Source organism: Nilaparvata lugens, chromosome 14 (genome assembly GCF_014356525.2).
Source record: "Nilaparvata lugens isolate BPH chromosome 14, ASM1435652v1, whole genome shotgun sequence".
NCBI lineage: Eukaryota > Metazoa > Arthropoda > Insecta > Hemiptera > Delphacidae > Nilaparvata > Nilaparvata lugens.
In genome coordinates, this window is record NC_052517.1 from 1,116,581 (window position 1) to 1,128,278 (window position 11,698).

At 35.6% G+C, this 11,698-nt stretch overlaps 1 protein-coding gene across 1 annotated transcript in view; it reads right to left on the bottom strand.

Moving 5' to 3' along the window:
* Positions 1 to 711: 711 nt before the first annotated feature.
* The window catches only part of LOC120354254 (5-hydroxytryptamine receptor-like), a 15,926-nt gene continuing 4,939 nt past the window's right edge, over positions 712 to 11,698 (bottom strand). Inside the window, exons 2-5 of the mRNA XM_039441128.1 lie at positions 6,195 to 6,348; positions 5,057 to 5,276; positions 3,798 to 4,111; positions 712 to 981 (exon numbers count right to left, since the gene is read on the bottom strand). Coding sequence (XP_039297062.1) covers positions 712 to 981; positions 3,798 to 4,111; positions 5,057 to 5,276; positions 6,195 to 6,348 — 958 coding nt within the window. The remainder of the gene's footprint in view (positions 982 to 3,797; positions 4,112 to 5,056; positions 5,277 to 6,194; positions 6,349 to 11,698) is intronic.

The window sequence follows — 11,698 nt, forward strand, 5'->3', positions numbered from 1 at the left end:
TCCTTGTCTATCATTCGACAAAGTCGGTGGTACTATCCTTTTCTATGTCCACAATGATGACAATTATGTTTTTGACGGTGTAGAAAAATAATTAATTAAAGCAAAGGATTGGAATCTCTATTCTTCTATCTTCATCCACTGTCATTATAACGTGGACCACACTATACAACCATCAACAGTTACCAAATCAGCAGGGATCATGTTTTTGCCCTTGCTTGCTACAATATGTTACTGTTTCAGTGTAAGATATTGTATCATTCCATGTGATACTGTATCATCCCAGTATATGGTACTGTATAAATTTAGTGTTTGATACTGTATCATTCTAGTGTATGATACTGTATCATTTAGTAAAAGGAGTATCCTTATTTTTTCTCTCCCAATCAGTGCTTCTTTGTGAAAATCATGAATAAATAAACAAATTTCAGTGTTTGATACCTAAAAATTCCAGCGTCCGATACTGTATCATCTCTATGCATAATTCCTTATGATACTGTATCATCCCAGCGTAATATACTGTATCATCCCAGTATATTATACTGTATCATCCCGATAGTATAATATTTTCTAAATTTGGGTGAGAAATAGTACAGGAGTATCCTAAGTATTTCTCTCTCCCATTCAGTGCTTTCTTATGAAAAAAATACGCTATCATCCCGTATGATACAGTATCATCCCATATGATACAGTATCACTCCATATGATACAGTATCAGCGCGGGAAATTGTGATGCGCGCCGCGTCTGCGCACAGAAGCCCTTCTGCCACACAGAAGTCGCTTGAAGGCATGCCTGAATTCGGGACTGAACACAGTATAGATGATCGGGTTCAAAGTGCTATTGAAATAACCCAGCCACAAGAAGAAGGCGATCACGTACTGATGGAACATACCACTGTCTCCAGGTAGCAGAATGGCCATAATAAAAAATGGCAACCAGCAAATCACAAATGCTCCCGTGATGATGGCTAGGGTCTTGGCTGCCTGTGAACACAGAGAGAGAAAAAAAATTAGAATAATTTCTGATGTAAACAGTTTATGATACTGTATAATTGCTTTTGATACAGTATCATTCCATATGATACAGTATCACTCCATATGACACTGTTTTTCATGCTTTGAATCTATAGTGAGGTCCACAGAGCCTTCAGAGAATATCGTATATTTCGCACCTAGGGCCGAAAATGACACTTTTCCGGCTCGAAATCGGTTCTCAAGAGCCGAGGCCGTAGGCCGAGGACTAGAAAAGATTGTGGGCCGGAATAGCATATTTCGCACCTAGAGCCGAAAATGAGATTTTTCCGGCTCGAAATTGGTTTTCAAGAGCCGAGGCCGTAGGCCGAGGACTAGAAAAGATTGAGGGCCGGAATAGCATATTTCGCACCTAGAGCTGAAAATGAGACTTTTCTGGCTTGAATCGGTTTTCAAGTCCGAGGACGTAGGCCGAGGACTAGAAAAGATTGAGGGCCGGAATAGCATATTTCGCACCTAGAGCCGAAAATGAGATTTTTCCGGCTTGAAATCGGTTTTCAAGTCCGAGGACTAGAAAAGATTGAGGGCAGGAATAGCATATTTCGCACCTAGAGCAGAAAATGAGATTTTTCCGGTTTGAAATCAGTTTTCAAGTCCGAGGACGTAGGCCGAGGACTAGAAAAGATTGATGGCCGGAATAGCATATTTCGCACCTAGAGCCGAAAATGAGATTTTTCCGGCTTGAAATCGGTTTTCAAGTCCGAGGACTAGAAAAGATTGAGAGCCGGAATATTATATTTCGCACCTAGAGCCGAAAATGAGATTTTTCCAGCTTGAAATCGGTTTTCAAGTCCGAGGACGTAGGCCGAGGACTAGAAAAGATTGAGAGCCGGAAAAACATTTTTTCCCGTGGTGCAAACGTTATTTTTCACCACACACAAAAATAAACAATGTATATATATATATGAGAATAGTGGAAAGCAGAAGTGGAAGGTGATAGCTCTAGCAAATCTGAGGTAATCTGAATATCAGGAAATTGTCCAAGTATTTTTATTTTTTATTCTGATTTGTCTAAATAACCTAAAAGATGATGTTCAGTTATGTGGGAGGTTGAGTTTATACTTTTTCATTCTTTCAAATGACAATAAGATGATATTATTATAAATGTTTCAATTATTGAATAATGAACACAAATAATGAAAAGTTTTTTGATCAGCTGTTTTTTGATCACCTTTCTTAGTTCCATGTTAGCGGCTGGAAGGGGTACTCTTTCCGGCCTAGGCCGGAAAGAAACCTGTTCTGACTGACGTCAGACGAGAGTCGTCTGCAAACAATGTCTTTCAGATCTATATAGGGACTGGAAAACAGCTGCTTTCTGTGCAGTGTGGCGAAAAATAATTTTTGTTGTACACACTCAATTCCAGTAATTTTCCATGCTTTGAATCTATAGTGAGGTCCACAGAGGTTTTAGAGAATAAAGATATTTTGTTACTTCACTAAAAATATGTAAATTATTAAATTACTCTACTGATTTGGTAATTTTACAAAATGAGGTAGCAACGAATTTGAACAAAGGAAGTGAGACTCTCTAGATTAAATAGGTTGAGGTTATTTCAATTCTATGTTCTATCCTATTCTAGAATGACTACTCTATTACTCTATCTCATCTATTGTTACTAGTATATTCCATACTAATCTGTTTCAGTGTCTAGTGTTCTGCGAATTTCCACATGCAATTGAAAAAAAAATGGAGTTGGGGAACGAGGTGAAGGAAGATAAGAAAATGGAGAGGGAGAAGACAGCAAGAAGAACATGATGGTAGAAAAAATAGATGGAGGGGAAAGGAGCATATAAAAAGATAAGGAAGAAAACAGAAAAAGGAATGTGAGAAGATGTCATGATGGAGGATGAGGATCAGAAGAAGATGAAGAGAGAGAAGAAGAAAAAGAAGAAGAAGAAGAAGAAGATGATGAAGGAGAGAAAGAGGATGAGGAGGTAGGACGAAGTAGGACAAAGGATTAGATGATGGAGCAGAAGTAGCTGGAGAAGAAGAAGAAGAAGAAGATCATGACAACCGGAAAAGAAGAAGAAGAAGAAGGAGAAGAAGAAGTTGAAGAAGAAGAAGACAGGAGAAGTGGAAAAAGAGGTGGGAGTCAAAGGGAAAGTAGTAGAAAAAGAAGAAGTATATGTAGAAAGAAAAGAAGTGAAAGGAAAATAATTGGAAGGAAAAGAAATAGAAGAAGAAGAAGAAGAAGAAGAAGGAAAAGTAGAGGAAGATTGGGATGAGGAAATGATGTGTTTTGTGTAGTTGATGAATCAGTGTATGCTGTTGCTTCAGTTGGAAACATGCAAACCTCTATCTAGTCTAGTCAACTAAATCGGTTCTATATTATCCATGTCCAATCTATATCAACTTCTAAATCAGTTATCTATATTATCATATCCACCTCTAATAAAAGACCCTGGTCTAGAATAAATATCCATGGTCTACAATATTGCAATATCAGCTGGTATTTTTTAAAATCTTTCTAACCAATAATGTATTAGATTCTAGACCTACACTGGGACATTGCAATATTGTAGGCCAGGGCCTTGTATTAGAGGTGGCTATTATATTATCCATGTCTAATCTACACTGTTAGATGTATATTTTGAGTAGTTAATGTATGTTGTTTCCCCAGTCAGAAACATGCACTTCTCTCTAGTCTACCTTTCTATCCCCAATCTATCAACTTCTAAACGGTTATCTACATTGGATGATTCTAATCTACACTGCTGGTGTATGGTGTCGCATATTTTGCTCATCATCTCCTTGCCTTGTGGTTTACCTTCCGCTCGCGCTTGGTCTCGGCGCTCTCTTTGGGCTGCTTGCGCTGCTTGAGGGGCGGCGGTTGGCTGTAATTGGCGCCGGCGGTGGGACCAATAGAACTCATCGGATCGCAGGTGGGCGGGTCTGCTTCGAGACCATTGCCGAAGCTGCCCTTCTCGGGTGATGTATTGGCCGAGCTCACGTTGGTGAAGGCTGTTGTTGTGGTTGTTGTTGTTGTCGCTTCAGAGATGGTGGGGAGAGGGCGGCCGATTACGCCGACTACAGCTGCTGCTATACCGCCGCTACCGCCTGCCGCTCCTGCAGCGCAGAGACCTGTAAATCAAAATTTATTAAATAAAATTTATTGAATCAATGTCATTACAGCTGTTGTCTTGGTGAACGTGAGATTTTCGAGCTCAAAATTTATGTGTTTTTATAGAATTATTTTGTGAATTTGAAGTTTGTTTTATGATTTCATGGAAGTTATATTATTAATCTATCTGGATTTTACATTGTTTGTTTTATTCTGATTTGTATATTCAGATTGATAATTTGGTGTATAAATTGAAATGGACATAACCTACAAAATATTTGGACAATTTAAGACAAAATTGGGAAATTGAAGAAGTTTTGGACAATGGCCTGTTTTTTCTTTCCTGACTACAGTATTGTCTACTCTATCCAATAAATAAATAAATAGATACAAGCTGGCAACCCATCCATTTTAAAACTTGACATTATGAAATCTTGAAGAATTGAAAATAGGCCTATAAGCATCCTCAGTTAATTAAGAATCCATATATGCAAAATTTCAATTTAATGAGTTGAGTAGTGAGACATGATGATACATGAAACATAATTTTCCTATCCCCTACATGTATAAGCCAGTTTAAGCCATTTATTTCCTCAGTATATATTATATTGTGGAGCTTCTCCTCAATTTTTAAACACAGTTCCATCTGTCAACCCTTCTACTCTATTATTTTGTGACACAGAGACCTGAAAGAACAATATGCTCAATGGAATAAATAGCTAATTTAGCCAAATAAGTAGGTATAATTCATATACTGACATTTTCCTCAAGTGTTAAGTGTTATTGATTCATATTGTGCACGACCCTCCTCACACACAGACATGTACTAGGTGAGGAGTACTATTCTTTAAAATTATTGTGATGTTTACATTTCAAATGCTATCAAGATTTTGCTTTTTGAGAATAAAATCGTTTTCATTCATTCATTCAAAATACTGGATATGTACAGTTGTAACTCCACCTACCAGCAATAACCCCGCCCCTAGGCTGAGGCCCGCCCTTGACTCCTCCCCCTTTTGCCGAAGTGGGTGGAGTAGCCACAGTGACTCGCCGTCTGATTCGCTTACGCGCCGTCTGGAAGATCCGCCAATACAGGAAGAGTATCACAAGCAGGGGCAGATAGAACGAGGCTAGCGTTGCGAATATCTGGTAGCCTATGTCCTGTGAGACTAGGCACATGCGTTCCTGTACAAAACATTAATTAAATTAGTTGTGACATCTGTATTTGTGAAATCATAATTTAATATTGAGTTTAGAAATATACATGTATATTATTCATCTGGAAATTTGACAAACAAAGTTTCATTTTTCAAACTTAGGACATGCTTTAACAGAGACGAACTTTAAACCCTTGAAAACCATCCTTAGAGTTAAAATATTGCCAAAAGATTTCTTAGTGCGCCTCTAAAGGGCCAACTGAACAGGGCCATTTGTATTTGTGAAATCATAATTTAATATTGAGTTTAGAAATATACATTTGTATATTATTCATCTGGAAATTTGATAAACAAAGTTTCATTTTTCAAACTTAGGACATGCTTTAACAGAGACGAACTTTAAACCCTTGAAAACCACCCTTGGAGTTAAAATATTGTCAAAAGATTTCTTAGTGCGCCTCTAAAGGGCCAACTGAACAGGGCCATTTGTATTTGTGAAATCATAATTTAATATTGAGTTTAGAAATATACATGTATATTATTCATCTGGAAATTTGATAAACAAAGCTTCATTTTTCAAACTTAGGACATGCTCTTACAAAGACGAACTTTAAACCCTTGAAAACCACCCTTAGAGTTAAAATATTGCTAAAAGATTTCTTAGTGCGCCTCTAAAGGGCCAACTGAACATACCTAACAAATTTGAACGTTTTTGGTCTGGTAGATTTTTAGTTCTGCAAGTGAATGAGTGAGTGAGTCAGTCAGTGAGTGAGTGCCATGTCGCTTTTATATTATATATATAGATGTAAATGTGCCAAAATCCGTCTCAGCAGGATCTCATGAGAACACTACTTCTTAACTGTTAAGGTTGTTATGGCAGCGTTCACACATAGGCTGTCTGAATTGGTGTGAACACCGCCATAAGAAGCAATGTTATTCAACTGACCTGAGACACACGATGCTCCCATCCGGGGTCCTTCCAGCCCAGAAGTGGGGCAATGCACACGAGGAAGGAGACGCACCAGATAACCAGAATCATCAGGCCGATTCTTTTGCCTGTACGTTGGTGTATATAGTCGATATTAGTCACTGCCCAGTACCTGGAACATACAAATAAATAACCTTAATTTGGTACAAAACAGGATAGAGCTATCTGCTTTGTGGAGTGATAGACAAGGATAGCAACATCGATGTTGATCAAATACTGTCATTATAACGTGGACTTCACTATAGAACAAGAAACAACCACAACTTGATACAGTATTAACACAACACTATAGAACAAGAACAACCAAAACATGATACAGTATCATCTCAACTTGATACACAACACCATAATTTGATACAAAACTGGACAGAGCTATCTGCTTTGTGGAATGATAGACAAGGATAGCAACATCAATGTTAATCAAATACTGCCATTATAACGTGGACCTATTATTATTATAACTTAACCATTTTGGACTATGTGTAACCTTATCTAAATTTGGGAGAGGAATAGCACAAGGTTACCTTATTTTTTCTCTCCCTATCATTTTTATGATGCACTTATTATATAAATCAACTAGGAATTAAATCAATTCTTATAGAAAAATCTGGTATGGGTACACTCACACAACTTTCCTTGCTCATTGAACTGTAAGCCTCATTCTCAAACGAGAATAATTTAGGGGAATAACATAATGACGATTGGCGGCAACATATTTGAAACTATGATCAGACTACTGTATATGTGTGTATATAAAATTGTTTTCAGAGTACTTTTTCCTTTGTGTAAATTGTGAAATTCGATGATTTTTCAAAGTCGTCAAAACAGCTGTTCCACAGATGAAATATCTCGACTATGAGTTCTTTTTATAAACTGCTCTACCTACCTACCTCATGCACGAGAAGGAGTTCACAAAGTCCATTTCGCTAGGATGGGGTGGACCCCCCATTAGTTTCCCAGAAAGGAGACCCATGCCAGTTGATAGAGCTGATAAATGACTATACAGGGTATGAATTTGAAATAAATCGGTCAAGTCATTTTTGAGAAAATCGTGAAAAACATGGTTTTTTACTAATTATCCGCCATTTTTCTCAAGAATATTACGGTGCTCCTGAAATTTTCCCAGAAATGATACTCATGTCAGTTGATAGGGCTTATAAATAGCTATCCATGGTATAAATTTGAAGAAAATCGTTAGAGCCGTTTTTGAGAAAAACGTGAAAAACATGGATTTTTAGTAATTATCCGCCATTTTTTCCGCCATTTTGAATTGAGTTTTATTGAATTTCTTATTCTCGGATCCTCAATGTATAAGGACCTTAAGTTTAAAATTTCAAGTCAATCGGTTAATTAGGAATGGAGTTATCGTGTTCACAGACAGACATACACACACACACACACATACACACACACAGACTAACACCCAAAAATCATGTTTTTGGACTCAGGGGACCTTGAAACGTAAAACTTGAAGTGGGGGTAACTTAATTTTTTTTTGGAAAGCAATACTTTCCTTACCTATGGTAATAGGGCAAGGAAAGTAAAAATAGATAAATTCCTCTGAATTTATTATTAGTAGGGCTATACTCCCAGATTAATTTTCTCTCTCTGAGTTTAAGTTTTTATTTTTTGTGTCATGTGTACTGTATTGTATTGTTTTCTATTCTCTCTTTGCTTACAAAAGGAATTGCATATGCTACAAATGAATTACATTATGTTACTAAATGGATTACATATGTACAGTGAATTGTAGATTAATAATTACATGAATCATCTCTTTTTCTTTTGAGTTTTTAAATTATTATGAATTCATTCTAGTTTTTCTGCTCTCTTAGTATTTCACTCTTAGTACTTCTTCTTTTCTGATTAAAATTTTATTTTTTTTCTAGTTTTTCATACATTCCATAGTTTCTTTTTTTTTATTATATTTTTTCTATTTTCGACTGAATCTCAAGCCCTAATTATAGCCGACTGATTACTCGGCCATCGCTCAAACTACTTAGTTTTGCTGGTAACGCCAATGATAATATTATAATCTATTTTAAATAAAAAATATTTTAAGGTTTTGTAATGTATTGTATATGAAAATTTTATATTTTTCACATTTGTAAAGTTTGTTTAATGATTTTGGCAATAAATATTTCTTTCTTTCTTTCTTTTTTTTTTAGATAGTGTACTATAGTGAGGTCCACCATAGAGGAAAGATAGTATAAGAATATATATCCTGTGATAGGAGAAGATATTTTTCCATATTTTCTGGACATAAGGAGATTGAATTTATACACAACAAAATTTCCCCCGATGCAAAGCACGGGTTATCTGCTTGTCTCATATAATATTAACTATTGTTTACTCTTATCAATAAAGATCAATTACATTCTTATTTGTCATGAGAAAATATTCTAAGATAAATATAAATAAAAATAAAAATCTCGGTACCCTTTTTGAAATATTTTATCACATGTTTCGGACATTGATGCCATTTTCAAGTCACTGACTGAAATGATGATAATGATGATGATTATAATGCCAATATGATTTTATGCCAAAGCATCAAGAAAACATTGCTGTTGCTATCCTTGTCTATCATTCCACAAACCAGATAGCTCTATCCTGTTTTGTAACAAATTATGGTGTTGTGTATCAAATTGAGATGATTCTGTATCATGTTGTGTTGATACTGTATCATATTGTCAAACACTAATTGCTATAGTGAGGTCCACGTTATAATGGCAGTATTTGATTAACATTGGTGTTGCTATCCTTGTCTATCATTCCACAAACCAGATAGCTCTATCCTGTTTTGTAACAAATTATGGTGTTGTGTATCAAATTGAGATGATTCTGTATCATGTTGTGTTGATACTGTATCATATTGTCAAACACTAATTGCTATAGTGAGGTCCACGTTATAATGGCAGTATTTGATTAACATTGGTGTTGCTATCCTTGTCTATCATTCCACAAACCAGATAGCTCTATCCTGTTTTGTAACAAATTATGGTGTTGTGTATGAAATGAGATGATTCTGTATCATATTGTGTTGATACTGTATCATATTGTCAAACACTAATTGCTATAGTGAGGTCCACGTTATAATGGCAGTATTTGATTAACATTGGTGTTACTATCCTTGTCTATCATTCCACAAAGCAGATAGCTCTATCCTGTTTTGTAACAAATTATGGTGTTGTGTATGAAATTGAGATGATTCTGTATCATATTGTGTTGATACTGTATCATATTGTCAAACACTAATTGCTATAGTGAGGTCCACGTTATAATGGCAGTATTTGATTAACATTAGTGTTGCTATCCTTGTCTGTCATTAGACGAAGCCGACCCAAAAATGTTACTGAGATTTTTATTTTTCTTTATATTTATATTACAAGTAGCCCTATACAGAAAAGAGATAAATATTCTAAGATGATTTAATAATAGATCTTCACAATTGAGAACAAGTTTAATTATATCTCTAAATTGTTCAAAACAAATCTCTTTAATTATTTGTATTTATTGTATTTATTTTCTATTTTTGAAAGATTAACTGTCATGATGGCCTCAAGACGTCACAATAATTTATTGGATATCACTTTATCATTATAATATGTAATATTCTTGAGTTTTGTTTTTTTCCTAGCTTTTGTGATTTTTGTAAATTACTGTAATACTTTCTTTAACATTATAAAATTTGAATTGTATATAAATTACTTGAAGCAGAATAAGTGAACTGCAACTCACTGCCAACACACAAGGTTTCTTATGTTGGCAGTGCCAAATATTACATTGATAATATTGTTGTACTCAAGTTAAAATCAATGTCTATTTGTATTGTATACTCTTGTAATTCATATTGTATAAATATGTATTTGTAATTTCGGCAATAAATTCAATTTAATTATCTCTAATCTAGCAACGTTGCAGAGCTACAAAAGGATACAGCTATCTGCTTTGTCTAAAGACAGACAAGGATGGCAACACCAATGTTTTTTGATGTTTTGGCATTAAATTATATTGGCAAATCATCATCATTTCCACAAAGTTGTCGATAAAACTCTGCAATAATTTCTCTTTTCCCTTACATTAAAATAGTCATTTTCAACCCTGGAATTAAAACATTTTCTCTAAAATTAAAGCACTGCCAGCAAAAATCATCAAACTTCCGCTGCCCGGAAATAAACCCCTTCCAACCCTCAACCCTTAACCACCCCGGAATTCATAAAACCACGAAAACTTAAAATTTAATGCATTCTGTTGACATTTACAAATGCCATCCGTCATTACTGCGTTTTACAGCCCGCCGACAACTCAACCGAAACTGTACTCGTTGCTTTCAATGTAGCACTTTTGTTATAGACTACGTCCAGTTTTCCAATTTTCATCCCAAGTAAAACTGTACAAATTCGTGGTTTCGTTAAGATCTACGTCCTCATTAAAACTGAACCGAAACTAAACCAGTTGGTTCAAATACGAGATGAGATACGGATTCCGACTAGTTTTTCATCCCAGGTAAAACTGTACAAATTTGTTGTTCCGTTCAGGTCTACTACTCATAAAATCTGGTGTGGCGCACTCACACAACTTTCCTTGCCGTTGAAATTGATCACCTGACGCTAGTGTTCCCGCCATCTCAAGTCTACTATATCAAAATTGAGCCAGCTGGTGACAGGGCAATAACGCTGGAGACACACATGAGGTCTGCTATCTCTTCATAGTGAATAATTTAATAGAATCGACAATAATTTGCAATTGAATAATCACATTTTCTAGAATTTAAAGCTTATTTTCAATTTTAGGTGAAAATGTTACTGAACATTAATTGTAGAGATTTTCATGCTCAATCTACTACACCTTATTTTTTTTGTTTCAATTGTATCTGAAGCCTGATAATTGGGAATCTATCTGCATTGATGGGGCGGAGCTCCTGAATTTTTTACAGATATGGGACTAGTGGCAGTTGATAGAGCTTATGGATGACTATTTTAGGTATGAATTTGATCAGAATCGTTGGAGCCGTTTCCGAGAAAATCATGAAAAACCCTGTTTTTGACAACATTTTCGCCATTTTAGCCGCCATCTTGAATCGCATTTGATCGAAATTGTTCGTGTCGGATCCTTATAGTGAAAGGACCTTAAGTTCCAAATTTCAAGTCATTCCGTTAATTGGGAGATTAGATATCGTGTACACAGACGCACATACACTCATACACACACACACACACACACGCATACAGACCAATACCCAAAATCCAGTTTTTAGGACTCAGGGGACCTTGAAACGTATAGAAATTTAGAAATTGGGGTACCTTAATTTTTTTCGGAATGCAATACTTTCCTTACCTATGGTAATAGGGCAAGAAAAGTAAAAATATAAACTGAAAATTAGCCAGTTGTTTCAAATGCGAGATAAGTTACAGATTCCGTCCAGTTTTTCATACCAGGTAAAACTGTAAAAATTAGTT